Source organism: Brachycentrus maculatus, unplaced genomic scaffold (genome assembly GCF_059751285.1).
Source record: "Brachycentrus maculatus isolate JH-2025_06_01 unplaced genomic scaffold, ASM5975128v1 h1tg000162l, whole genome shotgun sequence".
In the NCBI taxonomy this organism is placed as follows: Eukaryota; Metazoa; Arthropoda; class Insecta; order Trichoptera; family Brachycentridae; genus Brachycentrus; species Brachycentrus maculatus.
This window is the reverse complement of record NW_028280915.1, coordinates 190,362-214,230: the sequence shown is the minus strand read 5'-3', so window position 1 is coordinate 214,230 and position 23,869 is coordinate 190,362. Positions and strand designations below refer to the sequence as shown.

General features: G+C 28.6%; 1 protein-coding gene across 2 annotated transcripts in view; it reads right to left on the bottom strand.

The window, feature by feature from the left end:
* The window catches only part of LOC148308483 (uncharacterized), a 237,574-nt gene that overhangs the window by 39,470 nt on the left and 174,235 nt on the right, over positions 1 to 23,869 (bottom strand). For both annotated transcript variants that reach the window (XM_088261631.1, XM_088261630.1), the window contains exon 5: positions 5,378 to 5,471. In XM_088261631.1, coding sequence (XP_088117757.1) covers positions 5,378 to 5,471 — 94 coding nt within the window. The remainder of the gene's footprint in view (positions 1 to 5,377; positions 5,472 to 23,869) is intronic.

The window sequence follows — 23,869 nt, the reverse complement described above, 5'->3', positions numbered from 1 at the left end:
TTTCAAGAACGTCATAAATCAAAAATCGTCAATTTTCAGTTGTGCATGTTTCCGGAATGCCCAGAAAATGTACTATATCCCAGCAAAAGAGGAATATTTTAAACTTAATATTTATCTGCTACAGGGCAGAAAGTGTTGTTTTTGCATTTTGAAGAAAATGTATTGTTTAATATTTTTTTTTAAATATACTAAATATTTTTCAAATGGAGAAAAAACCTTCAGGTTTTACCTAAAAATATCTGTTGCACAGTAAAAAGTTCAATAAGAGGCTTGATATATATTTTTAAAACATAATATTATATTTTTAAACTTTAAAAACGTTCTCCTGAAAAATCAAGTTTTGATTTATGACGTTCTTGAAAGGAGTGAGCGATATGTGTTATCTGTTTATGTGTTCCAATTGTAAATGACGTAATAAAATATCATAAATATTATGTATGAAGCTAGATTAATGAGCCACATTTCAAAATAGTTTGTCAACTACGTATTTTAGAAAACACAATACTACGAATAACTCCAAAATATTTTTGTTTTCATACACGTCACTGGATTTCGTCACGAAGATATAAAAATATCGTAAATTGCCTAGGTCAAGGCTAACGTTGTTTCTTAAAATATCTAGAATATACGTACAACATTTTGAGTGTGTCCAAATACTTGTTCACAAAATCTGGATTATCTCCAATTACAGGAGTTATTTTCATATTATTTTTAACATCTCATCAAAGATGAAGAAGAATATGGAAGTCTGGGCATTTACGGGGCTGACGACCGTCATCGGCTGGTTTAAGTGATCACTTTACACACGTGTAACATTCACCAATTCTACCCATTATTGACAACCACACTACTCAAATTCTTGGAAGTTCTAAATATATGAACCAATTTAGAAACCTTGTTCTTGAATCACTAGAACTTCACTAGAGACATCTATTGGTGGGATGTAAATCACATACTAATATAAGAGTTTCTGCTTAATAAAAAGCTTCTTTACATCCCACCAATAGATGTCTCTAGTGAAGTTCTAGTGATTCAAGAACAAGGTTTCTAAATTGGTTCATATATATAGAACTTCCAAGAATTTGAGTAGTGTGGTTGTCAATAATGGGTAGAATTGGTGAATGTTACACGTGTGTAAAGTGATCACTTAAACCAGCCGATGACGGTCGTCAGCCCCGTAAATGCCCAGAATTCCATATTCTTCTTCATCTTTGATGAGATGTTAAAAAAAAAAATAATAATAAAAATAATAAGAATATACGTACAATGGAAAATTTTGAAAATAACCTTTACGATGTATTATCAAAATGTGTAACTCGAGGAAAATGTTGAAAAAGAATTTATAAAGCACGTTACTAATAGCAAATACACAAGAATTATCATTAAAAATCAATTAGGTTATGATCAAATCGTTTATTTTTGTGGTATTCGTTTCATAATTCACATCGAATGATTCATCAAGAGCTATTCCATAACATTCGTTAAAATTTTACGACTATTTACATTTGAATTTTGGCATTATCAAGTAATACTTGAACATGGTCAGAGTCGAATAATCGTCGTGTATGTATGAGGAGATGGAAGGCTCGAAGATTGTTTGCAAATAATTAAATGAATTTTATAAATGTTAATCCAAGAAAAAAATATATTGCCAACAAACGTAAACAATAAATAATTTGTGTTAGTCCCTCTCCAATGCACAAGAGTTGATTGGAGAAAACTGATACTAATTTTAAGATTGCAAAAGTAGAAATGTCTAGAAAATGAATCAAAATTTTAAAAAAATAAATCGAAACCGTATTAAATGAAAAAAACTAAAATACAGATTGATGTGAAGTTTTTTTTTATATCTGCCTACTTTTGCGGAGAATCAGCGTAATGGTAAGGTAGTTTAAATGGTTAGTATTTTATATTTTTAAAGGTTTTTTTTATACCTTGAGTTGTTATGTAAATTTGAATCATTGATACAAATATTATACCTGATTCATTTCAGATTCAAGAACTCGAATAGAGTAGGCTTTAATGTTTGTGGAAACTTCGACAAGAGATGCGAATACGCACGTACAACAGTTATATCAATGCCATTGGTAATCTTGTGCTACTATTTTTGTTATGAACAAAAAATAAATATTTATGAAGTGATACGAGATTTTTTCACCTGTTTTCTGCATATGCACGTAAGTATTGCTTGATCAAACATTATATTACTAAGAGTGTTCTGGCATATAAAACAGTAATCAAGTGTAATGTGCGGCAAAACAACGTGTGATAGATATTCGAATGGTGAAATAAGGAAAGAAAGTAGGCATGAGATTTGCATTATCGATGAAATTAAAACAGGTGTGTTGAGATGGTTTGAGCTTGTTAATCCAATGAGTGCAGAAAGAATAGTAAAAATAACTTTATTTGGCGAATGTGGTAATAGAATTTAAGGAAGACCGAGGAAAACTTTGCGTGATTAAGTATTTGAAATACTTGGAACTGCTCACATCAGGAGTTGGAATAATCGGGGAGTATGTATGAGGAGATGCATGAATGTGGTAGAGGCGAAGATTGTTTGCAAAGACAGATTGGTGAAGCGGCGTGATGGTTAGTTAGTTAGTATTTAAAATTACTAAAAAGCTTTTTCATTTTTCACCATTTGCACAGCTACAATAAATTACTTATTTAATTTTAGGTAGCGGTAATTTAATTTTTAATAAATCGAATTGATTTGGCAATCACTTTGTGATGATATATCGCTCACTCCTTTCAAGAACGTCATAAATCAAAAATCGTCAATTTTCAGTTGTGCATGTTTTCGGAATGCTCAGACAATGTACTATATCCCAGCAAAAGAGGCACATTTTAACTTAATATTTACCCGCTACAGGGCAGAAAATGTTGTTTTTGCATTTTGAAGAAAATTATTGTTGAATTATTTTTTTAAATATATTAAATATTTTTCAAATGGAGAAAAAACCTTCAGGTTTTACCTAAAAAGATCTGTTGCATATCTAAAACTTCAATAAGTGGCTTGATATATATTTTAAATAAATTGTGTTATATTTTTAATCTTTAAAAACGTTCTCCTGAAAAATCAAGTTTTTTGATTTATGACGTTCTTGAAAGGAGTGAGCGATATGTCTATGTACATAATCTTAAATCCAATTTTACATTGTAAATACCACTATTTCCTCATATGCGTAGCTCAGAAAGTATTCATGATGATGCTGCATGCATCGAAACACGTGTTGCAACATATATATTAATAAATAGTTGAATCTATTAACCAAGTAAAAATAAATTGATTTCACTCCCCGATTTATTTTTAACCCTCTTTATTTTCAATAGGTGGTTAAAAAATATACCCGCCAGTATTGGCACGAAGATCTTTCGAAATGTACGTAAATGAGACGAAAATAAATCTGTGACGTAGTCGATAAAGGTGTGTTTATCTCGCTATAAATAAATCGTTTACTTCATTGACAACATCCAAGAACATGTACGTCAAATGTATGTATATGGTACGAGTAGTATTTTTATCGCGCCAGTTTTGGCTCGTTGGGATTTTTGTCAGTTGTATTACAGATAATTGATAGGTACTTCTTTAACCGGTTTTCCTCCAAATTATGACGTCATTTAACTGACTTCTGTGATAAGAATATTATTATTTTCGTAATAAACGCTTGACCGCGAAGTGGAAAAATATTTAAAAATAAAAACAACTGGAAATTTCAAGCACTTTGACCCAACTTATGATTACACGCTAAATGCGAAATTTCGCTACTGTGAAATTTCATCTTTAGAACTAATTTCTAAAGGTAAATATGTAAAAGAGACACGAAAATATATATATTTTTCAATACTTAAGGGAACAAGGCGCTGCTTATAACACTGCACAATATTACTCAAGTAATGAAAGTAAAAAAGGAATAAAACATTACTAATATTAACAGTTAAATCTATGAGGCAAATATGGTTGGTAATAGAAGCAGAGGAAAACCAAGGAAAACTTGGCACGATCAAGTATTTCAAATATGTATATACTTGAATGTGGTCAGGTCACGAATTGAAATAATTGGCGGGAATGTTTGAGAAGAAACGTGCATGTGAAAGAGGCAAAGATTGTTTTCAAAGACAGACTGGCGTGGCGTTCTATTATCTCTTCCTACCCCTGCCGGGAAGTAGCGTTATGGTTAGGTAGGTAGCTAGTTGATTTCTAATTATTGCAATAATTGAGGATATTTGTCTTCTACTGCATTATATTTTAAGGTTGTAGGTATGAAAAAACTGATTTATACTAAATATGTCCTAAAATAAGGCTTTTCTTGAAAAAATTTTAAATAACACATACTTCTTATTATTAATATGTGAAAAAAAACTCACCGATCATATGTGTATACATGCGCCATGTATATATCCACGGAAAACAACATTGTCAATATTTTCGCGAAATAACTTGTCAAAATTTTGATGATCAAAATGTCAGCTTAATTTTTAATAGTAAAAGCGTATTTTACAGTCACAAATATAATAAATAAATTATTACGTCAAGTAACGTTGTCAGAATAAGAAATTTGTAATTGAGAATTTTAATTTTGTTTTTAAACAATTCGTATAAAACTTGCACACTGTGTGCATCCGTCAAATCAAATTCGGCAACTAAGTAAGGGAAAAAATGTCGGTAGTATTTATGTATTTAGGTTCCTTCTCTAAATATCTTATTGTCAACAAATAACAACAAAATACAAGATGGGTAGTTTTAATTTACTCTAAAGATAGTGGCACTGGATATTTAGTGTAATCATGAGAGATAACTGTGTAAATACGAAATAGACAAATATGGCATTCTTGTAAACAACTAAACATGGGAATTAAAAAAAAGAAGAAGAACAATTTACAAATATTGCTCACTCCTTTCACAACATCGTATATCAAAAACTAGATTTTCAGGAGATCATTTTTAAAGGTTAAGAATATAATGAAATGTATTAAAATAACTTATTGAACTTTTTACTGTGCAACAGATCTTTTTAGGTAAAACCTGAATATTTTTTCTCCAGAAAGTCCAGGTAAAACCTGAATATTTTTTACCAGTCTGATGATGTCGGTAACGACGAAACCCGGTCGCTGGTCAAATAAAAAAAGTGGAAAAGCTAAAAATATTGGTTTTAATCTAATAAATTTTTTCTCCATTTGAAAAATGAATTAAAAAGCGTTTTTTACTTAAAATGGAGGTTTTACAAATCAAATAGGACGTTTAACAAATTTGATTTATTTAACGTCCAATTTGATTTTGAAGGCGTCCTTTTTTTGTAAAACCTCACATTTGAGGTGGAAACCCCGTACCTATCCACATACATCCATCATTTTTATTTGCATTTTGTATTCTTACTTGATTGTCAGCGCCAGAAGTATGATGATCAACGCCACTAATGCCATTGCGATGATGACTCCATATATCATGATGGTCCCATTGTTAGGACCGTCTGTGGAAAAAAAATAAAGGAAGTAAGTTGCATGTTCGCCTTGAGTTGGTAATATTATGACACGGTTTATTAATAAACATCATTCAAAGTCGAGGGCATGATGTTATATATAGATATCATTATAATGTAAATCAAACTACAATATAAACTCTCGTTACAATGAAATATTTATATCTATATATATATATATATATATATATATATATATATATATATATATATATATATATATATATATATATATATATATATATATATATATATATATATATATATATATATATATATATATATATATATGTGTGTGTGTGTGTGTATATACTACAACAATTTCTACTACTTAGCCTTTTTTGTACCCATTGGGCTATATTTATTATATTTTAAAAATAATAAATAATATTGCTGGTTATTTAAAAAATATATTGATTTATAAATTAAACACTCGTTTTATGTATATACCGGTTGAGTATTCTATTGTTAGGACTAGTTTCCAAAGCTACAGATGCTTCCTACGGGTTTGAATATAAAATTTATATTCAAACCTGTTGATGGAAGCATCAATAACTCCCGAAACTAATCGTGACAATATAATACTCAAGTGGTAAAAAAACTTTTTTTTCATTTATAATTTAATCATGTCTTACCACAAAGTTAATGCCGAAACAATAAATATCAAAACTTATTAAATATATTTATAATTATTATTAAAATTATACATAAATACTAAATACCTATATATGGGATAGTTTAGGGAGGGTTAATGATTTATTATTATATTTTTACGTATCGGAATAAATATACCATATTAAGCTTTGGCAACTGTTAACAACTATTTTAATAAAAATTAAACACTTGAATAATCCACTGAATTGAGTTTTATTTTTATTTACGACTAGTTTCGAAAACGACAATTGTTTTCATCTTCTGGTACAAATTAAAATAGAAATATAATATATAATTATACAAATATAATGATTATAGATTTTTATATTTTTTTAATAGGTTATTTTTATTCTCAATTATTTAAAATAAGATCTTTTGAGCATTTGAAGCATCTTACTGAGGAAAACAAAACAGAAAATTTGTAAGAAGGAAGATTGAACAAATAATATTAAATATAAACATGGAAACATATAATTAATAAATTCATCCTTATATATGTATGTAATTAATCTAACATCATTGATTATTCCCTTCATTTATTTTACAAACCGTTATAAAAATACACTGATTTTCTTTGACTTGTATCATTATATTTATAGAGAAATCAACACGTATTTGTAAAGAACACAGTTTTTTTTCCATTTTCATTAAAAATGAGTTAATTATTTTTCGAAACTAAAATCAATCTGGCAATTTAATCCTATATCTAATCGAGGAAACTATTTCTAATTATTTAGTCCTGCATTATCTGGTTCGTCGAGATACTATAACTAGATTTCAATATTACTGATAATAAAAAGGTTATCTTCAATTTGCCCTGGATTTATTCCTAATAACAAAAAGATTACTTGGTTAATACCACAGAGACTATTGTTAATTGAGGTTTTTTGTTATCAAGATCTATCATAAACACACAAAAACGTACCAGATACACAAAATAGAATGTTATATGTTTTATTCGTTTATCTTTTCAATTGAGGTTAGAAAAAAGTCAAACAGAAAGAAATTTATAAAAAATAATATTGATTTTTCAGATTTCTGTAAATTGTTTACTCATGGAAAATGTTATATAAATTTGCATTAAAATACATCTAAAAGAGGTATCAATCGTATACTTAAGAAATGCTGTTCTTATTTCCGTTTTTTTATTATTATTATGTTTATATTTACTTATTTTTTTTTTGAGTAAATACTCTTTAATGAATTTTAATTTTTGCCTATAAAAGTTACATCCAATTAATTACAAGTAACATTTCAGTCTTACTACAATTTGAACCAAAACAAATCCATATATTCGTATTTTTAGGTGACATTTGACGATTTTAATAAAAATTGTAACAATAAAGAACGTAAAAGGTCGTAGGCCCACTAGTCAAGCTAGAACAAAATCTATTTAAAAAGGATCTCAACAGAGATAAAGAAAAATATTGATATGGGGACATGGAAGTGTGGGTATTTACATGTTGTTGGCTGATTTAAGAGATCACTTTATACACTGTGAGAAGCATTATCGATTAAATTAAGAACGATGTGTTGAGGTGGTAAAACGAATGGATGGCCGGTAATAGAAGCAGTGGAAGACCGAAAAAACTTGGAATAATCAAGCATTTCAAATACTTGAATGTAGTCAGGCCGGAAGTCGAAATAATCGGCGGGTATGTGCCTATGAGATGATGTATAAATGAAGGCAGATTAGTGTGGCATTCTATTCTCTCTTCCTACATCTGCTGGGAATATCCAAAATAGCTAATCGACTAAAAGGATGATCCAATGATTTATTAGTAAATATAAAGTCAGCGTTAAGTCAGTCAGTGTTAAGTGACGTTTACATATCTATAAATTGAGTAACCTACATTTTTTTTATTTGTATATATTTTTTTCGAAACAGTCACCGCACGCCTCTGGTGTACAGATACTAAGTAAATTTCAGTCTGTTTTCTAGGAATCACCAATCGATAATATTGAACGCAGCGTTCGTCATATCGTTTATTTGCACATCAAAATGTACACAAAATTAATGCTAATATTCTTTGCTACATCACCATCACCAGCAGCTCTGATAATATTTACTTCTTACTTAGGGTACGGCGCATACATTTGGAAAATAATTATTTACAAAATGTTCGAACCAGTTATGTGATGATCAATGTATCGAAAAGAGATATTATAGAGGTATATCTTAGTTTATCCTGCATTTTAAAATCAACAGAATTAATACCTCGCCAACAAACCACTTGATAAACTGGAATGATATATGGTTTTATTGTTTTCAACTGTTTACAAAATATACGAAAATTGGGATCAACGAATCGAAAAGAGATAATATTTAGGAATATTTTAGTTTATCCTGCAATTTAAAAACAAGACAATTTTTAATCGACAACAACAAATAACTTGACAAACTGGAATGTGATAATATTGTTTTCAATAACAGACAAAATTGTGTGTTTTTTTTTTAAAAAGATAGTATTATTTCGCTCTATCTCAAACCCTTACGTGAAATATGCAAGCCTCAAAATTTCATTCAGCATACATATTATGTATAATATGTACATTCAAAATACAAAAATGAGAACAGAACATTTATTTAACGAAATTAAAGCATCCTTATAACAAAATAAAGTGATTTCATTAATTGATTCGTCAGTCATTTTGTGCTAATATCTATGAATTTTTAATTTAAGTTTTGCATGGTAAATACCACTATTTCATAAAATCTATAGTGACACGTGTTTGCATGCATTCCGAATCATCTTCAGTTTGAAAATGATGCTGCATGCATCGAAACACACAATATTTTTACCAGAAAACAAATAATCTAGTTAAAAAAAAACATTGTGAAATTTATTTTAAAAATAATTCAACTGTATAATACCACTTTCAATCTTATAAAATTGTTTTATTTTTATATGAAAATCATTATGTTACCTCTTATGTTAATATCAAATCAATCAATGGCAATATTGTGAAAGTATTCACAGAAAAGTGATAGTAAAATCCATGTGCCATTGTTTTCACCGGCTATCAACCATTTCGTGGAAAATAGTGTCAATATTATTTATTTGTTCTTTTATCTTCCAAAACAAAATATTATTGAGGATCTAGTTCAAGGCCACGTGCAGCATGACGTAACATATATGATTTATGACGTAATAATATTAATTGACGATAAAAAACGAATTAATAAAAAAATAGTAGACAGTTAACCCCCCTATAACGTTGAAATGGGAACCGCGTTATCGGAGGGAACGTTACTATGGTTAATGTTCTAAATAGTTTTTTTTTATTTCGAATGACTCATTTCAGTCATTTCTGCTGATTAAAATGCATATATACATTTTTATAAAATTAATACCCTATTACATTTGCTCCTATAGCGCCATACCTATCTCAACGTTATAATTATAGTTATATATATATATATATATATATATATATATATATATATATATATATATATATATATATATATATATATATATATATATATATATATATATATATATATATATATATATATATATATATATATATATATATATATATATATATATATATATATATATATATATATATATATATGTGTGTGTGTGCGTGTGCGTGTGTGTGACATCCACCAGGAAGACCAAAGGATGAAGGGATAGCTGGACATCTTCCCAAGAGCAGGTTCCTAAGCAATATTTTTATTATTTTTATTTTATAAATTTACTATTCATACTTATGGTGATGTATCGATCGCGTTGAACCATTGATAATAATGCTTTAATATTATGTTCATGAAAACAAATAATTTGCGTATATTCCACATATTTCAACGACTGTTTTTACCGATTTTATTTACTTCCACGTTTTTAATTAGGAACTGTTTACGCCAAATGATATGAATTAAACGCAATTAAATTTACGCCTTATTTATATTGAGGACGTCGTAATAATGTAAATGTGTACCTTAATATAGAATACCAACCATATCTAAATAAAAATGTACATATTCACTTCTTGAAAATTAATATTCTTGAGTTCTCCAAAGTTTTTCTCTGATTGCTTTGAAATTTCATCCAAATGATGTATTCAAATACGCGCGTGTTTTTATATGCTCTTCATTTCCTTTTCATTGAAGAATACCAATTGCTTCTTTAACACGATTTATGTTCCCTGATCCTTGTTTGGAATTCTCTGGAATTTATACTAACATTTGATCATATTTTTCAGAGTTTCCTAACTATTGAATAGAAAACGACCACACATCGCTCACTCAAGAACGTCATAAATCAAAAATCTTCAATTTTCAGCTGTGCATGTTTTCGGAATGCCCAGAAATTTTACTATATCCCAGCAAAAGAGGCATATTTTTAACTTTATATTTACCCGCTACAGGGCAGAAAGTGTTGTTTTTGCATTTTAAAGAAAATGTATTGTTTAATTATTTTTTTTAAATATACTAAATCTTTTTCAAATGGAGAAAAAACCTTCAGATTTTATCTATAAAGATCTGTGGCACAGTAAAAAGTTCAATAAGTGGCTTAGTATTTATTTTTAATACATTGTATTATATTTTTAAACTTTAAAAACGTTTTCCTGAAAAATCTAGTTTTTTGATTAATGACGTTCTTGAAAGGAGTGAGCCACATGTTATAACAATAATCATATAATAAGGTATTAACTTTGTCATTCCACAAAATTAATGCCGAATCAATAAATAATATATAATAAGAACATTTTACAAATATATAAATCAGTTTGATAATGTCTTGATAAGACGAAACGCGTCACATTATAAATCATTGTTTATATTAAAATAAAAGTGGAATCATTCCAATAATTTTATTTTATTTTGGATACATTACCAAATAATAGAACAAAAATAAAACACGCATTTTTACAAGTGCGTTAATACAAGAATTGGTTTAAAGGACATGTTGAATAATAATGTGAATTTAGCCTTTGCTAAATATTTGCAGTCTCGTAAGACCTCAGAGGCTATTGACAGTCTTACGAGGTCAATTGCCGAAGTCCGCAAATCGACATCTATCGTGCTGGCGGGTATAGTGAACTTCGGAACCTTGATTTCGTCCCAATACCAATTTCCGTACGGCGTATGTATACGGTTATCGACTGTTCAAACACATTAAACTGAATTGTGACATTATTCAGAAAAAATCGTAATCCCAATGTTGAATGCTACGATGAAAATTATGATAACTCAAAAACTAGGATTTTAGATTTTTTTAATGCACGAAAGGAGTCCCATAATCGAGGTTTAAAAATATTTCTCAAGAATATCAAAGATATTTTCAGTGCCCGTTATTACAATTTTTTTATATTTATATAAATATATTTGGTTTTAAAATACTTACATATCACAATGAAACATGTTAAGCATTATACTAATGTAACAGAATAACTTCAACTGTAACTTCATATATAACTTCATATGTAACAGAATAACTTCATATGTAACTTCATATATACTAATGTAACAGAATCTAAAGTATAGTCTTACTCTCTCTCTTTTTATTATTATAATAATCTTTTTAAAAAAATGGCTAGTTGAAAATCTTGAATATCCTAAAGTTATTCACCAATTGTTTTAAAATTGTGACACAACTTTACAATCGAATAAATGTATGCCTGTAGGCTTTTGTACCTGTCCCCGGTAAAAAATTCTTTAAAAAAAAAGTTTTTTACCACTATGGCAGCGCCTTCTATAACCATTGCTCATATCAAACAGCGTACAACTTGTCAGGTGATGTTCAAATTAAATATTTTCTGTTGCATTTCATAGATTTTTAATATTTTTTAATATCTCGAGTGAATGTGAAATTAAACAGATTAGAAATGTGTGATTTCTTTTTTTTTTCTTTTCCATTTAAGTTTATTATATCATAGCACAGCATGGCTGGGTACAGCTGGTTAATAATGAAAAAAAAATACTTTTCCAAAATTAAAAGCAATTTTTAAACTGAGAAAATCATAATTGATTTCGATGAACATTAATTTTTCGATATAAGTATACAGATATATTTTTTATGATCTAATTATTGGTTTTAAATTATGTCAGTTTCGAGTTGACTTGTTTTACCATTGAATAATCAAAAGGTGATAAATTACAATTATCATCTGTCAACCTTGATAGAAAATCTTATAAAAATAAACTAAAGTATACCTGGGAGCATTATCGTCATGGCCAAAATGTATTGTTTACGTAATTACGGATTTGCTCGTTCGTTGTCCCTTACATTGTGTACCTAGTTAATATGTTTATGGTTCATTTTCCCATACGACACTGCACGCTTTCCCACATTACACAGGATGTGATTAACTTGAATAAATAATAACTACTACCCCAAAATATCTAATATTCTTAGAATTTTAAGAAGTTGTTACATCAGTTTGTAAAAGTATCCCAAAAACTTGAAATTATATGAATAATTATATGACTCAAATGTTTCACCCCTGGCCTTTATTTGTACCCAAAAATGCGTTGAACACTTAATCTAATTGATACGATGTTAAGTTGATCGTTAATTACATTATATGAAGTGATCAGTCTTGCACTCCAGAAACCAGTCCAGGATAATATTAAATAAATGATAATGTGAAAAAAAAATACTTTCAATTATGTTTATACCCCTAAGAATTTAACCTGGGAGTTCCTGTATAGTAGTTAAATGCGGTAACTATTATACTATGGAGGCGGACAAAACACAGTGCACAGACGTTTGTGATTATTTCCATAAAAAGTATACTTAAATTAAAAATAAATTATCAAACATGTTTTTGCTATATTGCGCGACCTCATCAATGTCATAATTATTAAAATAAAATTAAATAAGAATCATGACATCAGCAAAAAGTACAAAGTTAAACCATGTAACCTTATTTCTATCAATTTATAATAATTGACGCAATATTTGTTCTGAAATATAATTTATCGGCCACATTAGTGCAACTATCAATTCTTCCACTACGTACATGGGCTCAATTTTAAAAATGTTGTAAAATGTGTATTTTCTTGTTTTCTTTGGTTTAGACTGTTTGTCTACTGTGTCTTCCAACAATGGTGACATTCTGCGACTTCTAGCTAAGCTTTCATCTTTTGGCAAGTCATCCGGGAAGGTGGCGGTCAAAGAGCTTGAAGTAGATCACGATTTAGGAAGACATTTATCGCAATTTTTTTCCACTTTTACATTTTATATTCAGCCTTTTTTCTCTCCTCGATATAACCATGTACAGTACTCAACAATCAATTGAACATTATTAGCATTTCAGACTCTGTTTCTTTCTATTGTCTTTGCTAAATTGGATCTTCATTTTTTTCTCCAAGAATCTAAGTAGTATTTTAGTCACATGTGTATTCTATCACGCTTTAAATCAGCATTTAATCCTGTATTAAAATGTTTTTGCAGTCATGTAATCTTGTTTTTATAAATAATTTATCGCTTAAATATCCCTTCATCCTTTATTTTGAACTTGCTGATAAATTCTATATAATCTTATCAGCTTTGATGAAAACCAAAGTTACAAAAGTGCACTGATCTAAAAGAACAGTTTTATGAGCTTATAAGGGAAAGATAATAATAAACGTTTTTATTGTGATTTCATATCATCAACCATTCATTAGTTACGTATTAAAAAATGACTTCTTAAAATGTATAGACGTAATGTAAAAAAACATCCTGTATAACTCATTAATACTCCTAAATTACGATAAGATATCTATGACGTACTAGTAAATGTGGCTTACAACATAAGTGTGTGACATACAAACATTAACATTGAAAATATTTAATAAACACTGTACACACCTTCTTTATTCGAGGACAATAATAATCCCTTTGAGAATGATATCAATTTAAACTATGATAAAAAATTAGTAATTTCAATATATTTTTGAACCGTTTGGAAATAAATTGCATTCCTATTTATTTTTACGGTACAATGTAATAATTTAATATACTCTATGTATTAAAATAACAACTATTTAGTTTTTTTCACATATACTCGTACACACCTTATTTGACGAGTGACCAGTCTGATGATATCGGTAAAGACGAAATCCGGTCACTGGCCAAATAAAATATATGTGAAAAAACTAAATAGTGGTAATTTTATTATATATTATAAAATGCAGTTTCATTAAGAAATGTCAGTACAAAACATAAATCTAATTGAAATACTCTATACCTACTCTATACGACTTAAGTTTGAAAATGCCATAACAAAGCCAAACAACCGTCAAAAAATTAAATTTTATGTGACTCTAAGAAGTAGTGTTTGATTTTAACATTTAATATATGAAATACTGTAATTTCATTAATTGAATTGTCAGTCACTTTGTGGTAATATATATGAATTTTTAATTTAAGTTGTACTTAGTAAATACCACTATTTCTAGTGTGTCTAGAAGTAGTGATATTTACCAAATAAAAATAAAATACTATAAGTACTTGTATTAAACAAGTTTTTAATATTTTATACTATTTTGAAAGGTTTTTATTTCTAATGTTTTGCGATTGTTTTATTCCTTTCACTTGATGTGAATTGAGGAAGCTGATTTCTTTTGTTTAACTAAAATACAACATTCAATTATGTCAATTAGATTCGCATTGTTCATAGTTTCCTACATTTAAAACGTATTCAATTCACGAAATGTATGTAAACAACGAATGTAGGAACTACGTATTTTCTAGAAAAATACACGAACAATGTTTTACGTTTGTTTGTGTACCCATCTTAAACGTCGTCTTGAATTCTGACCTCTAGCAAGATTGTGTAGAAGGAAATTCTAGAAAGTGTAAAAAATGTCATCTGATTATTGTAATAATAAAAACAAGACATAATAATGGAGTTTATTTTTACTGCACTAACATGAAAGTTTTCACAGATTTTTTTTCTAGTATGTAACAATTGTTTATGTGACGAATTGTTTTAAAAATCTATTGATAGTGATGATTATTGTAAGCGATGATTTTTATTCGAGTATTCCTTATTGTTATTGTACATATTTTGGTTAATATTGTTAAAGGCGTAAGCCGCAAATAAAATGATATAAAATAAACTAAAAATTAAAAAGGTGTAATTTTCAATTTACCTTGCAGTCGACAAAAGCATTCGATTTTTCATTAATTGATTCGGCAGTCAGTTTCTGATAAAATCTATCCATTTTTAATTTAACGTGGTAACGTGGTAAATATCACTAAACTTACTTAAAATTGTTTCTTTAAAAATTGGTGTTTCAAAATTATGCCGAATGCATTAAAACACAACAAAAGTTATAAGAAAAAGTAATATTGCCAAGTAAAACTTAAATTAATAATATCGATTTTATTCACTAACGATTTTATACTTTACAATTTTTTCTCTAAGTACGTTTAGAAAATAAAAATATAAAAGTCATATATAAATTTGTATATATATATATATATATATATATATATATATATATATATATATATATATATATATATATATATATATATATATATATATATATATATATATATATATATATATATATATATATATATATATATATATATATATATATATATATATATATATATATATATATATATATATATATATATATATATATATATATATATATATATATATATATATATATATATATATATATATATATATATATATATATATATATATATATATATATATATATATATATATATATATATATATATATATATATATATATATATATATATATATATATATATATATATATATATATATATATATATATAGCAACTGGCAATACGCAAGGGTATATTTCAAGGGCAACATATCGAAAATAGTTTAGAGAAAGCGAAGATAAACAAAGGCATGAAATAACGGTGATTAATTGTATTTGAGGTCCGTCGACAACCATTTACTTAGATTTTCGTAAAAACGTTTGGGTTTCCCATACTGATTAGTAAAAATGTTTGGGTTTCCCATTGATTGGGGGCGTTAATCATCCCAAACGAGGTCTAAGGGGGCGTTGTATTTCGATTCCGTACGTATCACGAAACACTGAATCACATTTTCGTTATTAATAATTATTAATAAACCAAAAGTTAAAGTTTGAAATCGCTTAAAGCAAGTAAAAGCCTATCAGTGAAAAAATATAAAAACTAAACTGGCAGTACACAACAGAGTCCCGGTATAAACCCAATGGTATAGAAGAAAATCATGAAGTTGGCAAAAGAAGTATAAGAGTAGACTGAATACAGTCGAAATGTAATCTCTCAGACAAATATGCGCCAAAATGATATATGATAAGTGCTTGGAAAGAAAAATTAATATTAAAATTAAAATAAATTATTATTAGTGAATTTTTATTATTATTATAATTAATTATTATTATTATCAACACGAAAAATTATACGGTGGTATATATTTTTATATTAACAGCTTTATCATTAATATTATATCAATTATGGATTATATCATGGTACGTGCATTGAAAAAAATCAGTTATGTTGTATTTTATGTGAGCCATTAAATTCCAATTTAGTTAAAAAGCACAGCGCTATACGTTTTTTTATAAATCACGAAATTATCTTTCCAATTATTTTCTCATCTACGGTATATTACCGTTCCTGCAATTATGATTTTCTGTCTGATTTTATCGTCCAGGGTTCTTTTTTTCTCTGGATATGTGAAATTCTGATGTGCTTAAATTTTACGAAATAATTTTTTTATTCGTTCAATCTTTAATTGAAAGCTTTAAATTACACTTTTAAGTATACTTTTATTATTTTTGTGTTATTTTAAAATGAAATAACACAAAAATATGCATTTTTATGTTTTTTTTTTTCGCTAAGTGACATAACTTTCTAGGTTTTGAATAATTTTATTGATGTCACGTCACAAAGAACGTTTTTTTTCTTCATAATTTGATCCGTTGGGAATCAATCAACTCTTAACAATAACTAAATGTACTTTAAAAAAAATTTTATTCTCATTCATAAATCAATATTAACTTTTGCTTACATTTAACTTTAAATTGAGAAAAAAATCTTAATTTAATTACTCTTTTTATCGTAATCCTCATACCTTTAATAAATAATTGCTGCGGGTACTTGCTATAATTTAAAATTTATGAAATAATGACACCATGATTATTTGGAATAATTAATTTCATCCATCAAACAATAAATTGACAAATAATTTGCATATGAACTTTGCATGACAATCTTTGATGAAATTGCATAGTGCTGAAGGATTTCAACTACCAATCGAGTTTGCCGACATATACACAAACCCAAATGGAATATGTAATTCTTGCACGCTCATTCTGAATGATCTACTTATTACATGTATATCTTTTCAGTCGAAATTTGTTGACGGAAATCTAAACACGTATATTAATAGAATCCAAGGTATGAAAATGTTAATCGCTGACACCCCCACGGACTCGAACGCATAAACAAGCATCGGGTTTGATTTAAATCCACAAATTCACGTACGTGAACTGTTTAGGTTATTAGTGCTTTAAAACCACCTTGAATCGTAGAAATAACATCAGTAATAAATAATTGTCTTCGATTTATACTACTGTTGTACTGAAACGTGAAAAAAATCACACGTTTAAAAAATACACATTAAAAATCATATAATTCACTTCCTGTGTATACACTTGAGCACACCACTTAAATAATTTATTATGCATGCCGTTCACGGCCGGTTAATACGACATTTCATTGAGGGATTATTTTTTTATGGACGAAATACAGTGGCTTGAATACAAAAAATCACAGAAATCATTTAAATATCATACAAGTTACTATGTTATGTCCATATATCTATGGTATATTCAATGATAAATTAAGAAAAAGATCATCACTCAGAAATTAATATGCAATTAATAAACTCTTGTTTTTTTTTAAATTCATATAAGACAGTATGCTGCACGGTTCAGAAATAATTATATTTCAATTGATTTCAATTTAATTGGTTTAAAATCATATTTTTAATATTCAGGATGAATTGAATAATGATTAAGTAGTCATCAAGAGGTAATATTTATCCAAGTTCAAGTAAAAATATACTTGGTAAACACCTTTTATTAATATATGAGTATTTAAACATTTAATTTTAAAAAAAAATTGTTCATTGCATCCAACATTTTTTACACTTATTTCGCTTACCAAAACTATTTCCCGACTTTTAATACGATTTCGGTGAAATTTTATAATTATAAAAGTTCAAAACGGTAATTTACTACTGGAATTTAGAAGGCGGCTCTCTTCTGAACTTAACGATGTGGGCCTAAGTCGATGGACAACATGCAAAAAACAACTTGCGTTTTGAAAAGTGGTTTCTCAATTATTTATGCTTCATATAGAGAGTGCATGCACAGAATATTAAAAAGTAGTTTATCTTGAAGCAAATGTATGCATTTGTTTTAAATTACATGAAAACTGATATCTAGTTTGACATTAAAATGAACTATTTGAATAGTTTATGCGAAACGACTGATTACAATATTAGAATAAATTGATCGTGTTGAATTTTGCCTTGACTTATCATTATTTAAATTTAAGACAAAGCTTGTCAATGTGTTTAAACAAAAACAGTTCACACAGTTACAAGGAATATAAAAGATTTATTTACATGCTTATATATAATTTTTTTTTGTCCTATTTTTCATTACTGAGGGTTCTGACCCTTGTGGAAGCAATGACTCTTCTCCAGTTATCCCTTGACCCAGTTGAGTGCCTACTTCAACTACGAAGGTGCATGCTGCTGCCTTAATTTCATCGGACCATCGTGTGAGGATCTTCTTCTCCCTCTCTTCCCCTCCAGGCTACCGATCACGACCAGCCATTCCAGGCTATCCTCGTTGCCACGCGCAACGTGGCCAAAGAACTGGAGAACCCGTCGGATACAGACATTGGCCAGAGTCAAGCCATCTAAGGGTAGTTCCTGGCGAATTGACACGTTGGTGCATCTAGCTGTGCATAAAGCGGAATGAATTTGGAGCATGCGTCTCCAACACCACATCCATATAGGCAAAATAGCAGTGCCCATCCTAACTTACCCTATTTTATAAATATTATACTTACTTATTTTGTGAATATAATAAATAATAAAAATACCATCTTAATTAATATCACGATTATATAATATATAGTTATTCACGTGGAATAAATGGCAGTTGAGTTTATCAAGGTGTTACCCACTCTAATACGTTTACTTATTCAAACTCACATCGATTGATTTCGACCTTGCTGCTCAGTTCACCATATTTGTTCACTGTCATAGAAAAATATTCATAAAAAATAATGAATCGGACAATGAGTGTGTAGGAGAACTTATGAGACGTTGAGGCAAAAGTTGACGCTGTAGAAATATTGAATGCATTTTTAAAAATCTCATGCATACATATATTCAAAATATTAATTGCGATAATTTTGGGTAATTTATATACTGATATTTACGTATAATACTACTTTAAATACGTTTCACACTACTTTAAATACGAGCTACTTTAAATACGAGCACTGAAAATGTGGCGAGAGTTTTCAGAGTACTTCCATCGTTTTTATTTAATTTTTATCAATGCATACAAAATCTTCCGATATTTAAACTAGTGAGGTTACATTTCAGGATGAACATGATAAAGCTATGTTATTAAACACTTTTATCAATGCAAATATTACTTTTTACTTGGTTTGTAGTTATCATAAAATGTCACGTACATAAAAGTATGTATATTAGGGAAACAATATGCATCCAGCATTGGAAAAAAGGGTTGCTTTTCTAGTAATATTTATTTTTGTATATTATCGTATCTAATAAAATAAACTCCTTCGTTTTTCTGTTGTGTAAAATATAAGTGCTGGCAATAAAATGTCGCTCATAAATCTTTTCAGTCGACCTCTGTGCTATTTTTTTTATTAATTTATGTGTATTTAATGCTAGCAAATTATTGTCATAAATTTAATGGGAGTTTGATTGCAAAATCAATTGATTTCATAGGACTTTTCCGTCTACATAAATCAAATACTCAATAAATAAAACTGTTTTATATGACTTCAGTAAATATAAATAAAAAATAACAGTGATGCTTATCTTTTATAAAAATTATATTCTCAACTGTACAATTTTTATATTACTCTTAAAAATATGTTATGACAATCAGTCCGGAGTCGATACGCCCAAAGGGTCCTCTTTTTTTATTGTTTGTCAACAATTTAAAAGCTTTTTTCACCAAAACCACTGACTTATAGCTAATAATACACTTTATAAAAACAAACAAAGAACGATAAGACACATCAAACAATATCAAATACAATATATGGTTTTGGTTGGTTGGTTGGAAGATATTGCTTTATAGCAATAAGCCCGTCAATGTACACACATATTGTACAAAAGTTCAAATAAATAAATAAATAAATATATACCACGTTAAATCAAAGAAAAATTACGCATTAAAACTGTATAACCTATTTTCATTATCCATAAAGTCATTGATTAATAAACTATGTATAAACGGGGTATATAATAATTGGCTAACGGAGGATGGTAGATTTAATATAGATTGTGTCATTCGGCCATTTCATCCATGAATGGATGACTTATGATGGACAAATAACTAATCAAATAAGTTAATAAACAAGTACATATTTTTAAATAAGCCCTAGGTACGGGAGGAGGTTTAATTACAATAATGTGTTCCTACGAGGACACATTATTGTAAATTTGAGTAGATACTTTAAATAATTAATGATTACAAAAAGCAAAATAAAATGCATTTATTTAAAAATATAAAAAAAAATAAACGAAAAAGCGACTGAAATGGAAAGTTGCATGTAAATTGTGCGAGCTATTTTCACCTTTCGTCGCTTGTAGTATTCTGTAGTAAATATGTGTATTAAGTTTTCACTGTAAAGGTCATCTGAGCTTGTAATAAACCTGGACAGTAGACTAGTTTATTTTTGTTTCGAAGTCATTAAATTTTCACAGATTAATGTTTTTCCACGAATTGGCTGGAACTAAAAAACCGTCTGCATCGCGGTAACTCTAATTAGGTTTTCATAAAGTTTTTATTATTCATTATTTACTGCGCATAAATATATCTGTGAACGCGTACCTATACGAGGTAGGTACATAGATCCAAAGTAATATATACTTATTGTTAAAAAGTATGATACTTAATTACTATAAATTTTGCACGATTACATGAGAAAGCCCTTAATAAATACGATTGGATTTTGACATCTCAACATAGATGAAAAAGAACATAGAAGTCTTGGTATTTACACGTCTTACGACCTGTCATATGCAGATTTTAGTGATCACTTTCTACACATGTAATATTCACAATTTTCCCCATGATTGACAACCACACTACTCAATATTTTGAAACTCATGTATGCATGATACGATTCATACTTCGCTTCATGTGCGAGTTCGCGGCTGTATCTATCGTTGATTTAATTAAAATCGCACATAAATTGACGAATGAATCATATCATACATGAGATCATATTACATCTTATACATACATATATATGAGTTCAAAAAATTTGAGTATTGCTGTTGTCAATCATAGGTCGAACGGCGAATGTTATAGGGTAAAAGGTGATCACAAAAACCAGTCTGTGACACGTTGTAATCTCTTTAAATACGCAGACTTCTATATTATTTCTCATTTTTATTGAGATTTCAATATTTACGTAATTTATAAATGTTATTTGGCATAAAACACACATTGGCTGACAAGTTGGTGATATATTTACGAATATTAGAAAAATATGAACTGCATGTATAAATAGTACATATAAAAATATTGCATTTATTAAAAGAAGCACAGGAAGACCGAGAAAAACATGGCACGATCAGGTATGCCAAATACTTGAAAGTGGTCAGGTTAGGAGTCGTAACAATCGGCGGGTATGTATGAGGAGATGCATGAACGTGGAAGAGGCGAAGAATGTTTGCAAGGATAGAGTGGTGTGGCGCTCTATTCTCTCTGCCTACCCCTGCGGGGACGCGGTGTGATGGTTAGTTAGTTAGTTTAGTTAGCATTAATTATTATTTAATAATAGTTTCTTGCCCATACTACTTCGTATACTACCACAGTTTCTAGATCAAATATGCGGATGGTTTGCGAATTCTCGCGCTAACTATGGACCAAAACACTGATGAGAACACATAACAGTTTTGAACGCAATTTTAGCCGAAGGTCCCTGCGCCAGCCAACTTTAAATTTTCTTATTAAATATTTATTCATGAATTTGTTCACTTCTTGAGTAACATGCGCGAAAATACGAAGCGTCAAAATACAGAATATGAAGCCATCGTTCAACGAAAATAATTCGCAAGAAAAATTGTTTTTTTGATTGTAACTGTAAACAGACAGTTGGTAGAACTTTAAATTGTTGGGTAATATATTCAAAATTAAACACGGTTATTGGGTTGAATTCTACTTTTATTTTCATACATTTGATAATATGTGATGCGTTTCGTCTTATTAAGACATTTTCAAACACTGACTAATTTTTTTTTTAAATGTCCTTATATACTAGCAAAAATTTCTATTATTAGGTCTAGGAGTACATGGTGGGTATTATATACACTATGGTGGGTATTTCAGTGGGTAATGTCATAGAAATTTTACATTACCCACTGAAATACCCACCATTATATGTACCCACCCTAGACCTAATAATAGCAATTATTGTTTGTATATAAGGGCATTTTGTAAATACATATGTTTAGTCAGTATTTGATAATGTCTTAATAAGACGAAACGCGTATACATATTATCATATATGTGTAAATAAAAGTAGAATTCAATCCAATAATCGTGTTTAATTTTGGATATATTACCCAACAATTCAAAATGAATTCACGTTGTGTCATTCTTCATACTTGACGATGCTTATGTGGGTACCTATTTAAGTTTCTAAGTGTATGCAAATTTAATATATTTATAAGATTCTCACATTATTGGAAACGAATGTCATTTCCGCAATGACAAATAAATAATGTAAAAATATCATAATTACATAAGAACTCATCACTACAAGGTAAAATAAGCTTTAAACATTTTATAAAGATCACCGATTTATAAAATAATATCAACATAATATTGGTATTATAAAAATTTATTTATATTTTTAATGCATTAGAAACAAATTCGTACTAATAACGGTGACGGTCTTTTTAGAATTTAATATTTTGGAGTTTTTTTTAATATTCTTCTTCTGTGCAATTCATGTCAGGTCCCCCTGACGTCGATATCACTTGAGAGTAATTGTTCTTGTCTTGGGCAGCTGTAAACAGGATCCCTGTCCAATCTCGTATATTCTGGAGCCAGGAGATCTGTCTTCTGCTCACACCTTGTTGACACTCTATTTTGCGTAATATTATTTAGTTCAATAGCTCACACTTCTCTCGTCTCAGTACATGCCCCAAATGGGACACCTTCCGGACCTTAATATCAGTCAGGAACTGTCTCATTGCTCTTGTTCTTTGGAACACATCCACGTTGCTGACCATATCGGTCTATGGAGAGCGTAGCATTCTACGATGTATCCACATTTCAAATGGCTCTAATTCTTACTGCTGATCTTTAGGGTCCACGATTCAATTAGATTCAATTTAAAGTAATACTTGTTATTTTTGCTGTTGTTGATGATGATGATGTTAGTTTTGTTGTGGTTAGAAAATAATTAATTTCGTGAACTATTGCTTCGAAAAGTGACAAAACATTGTGT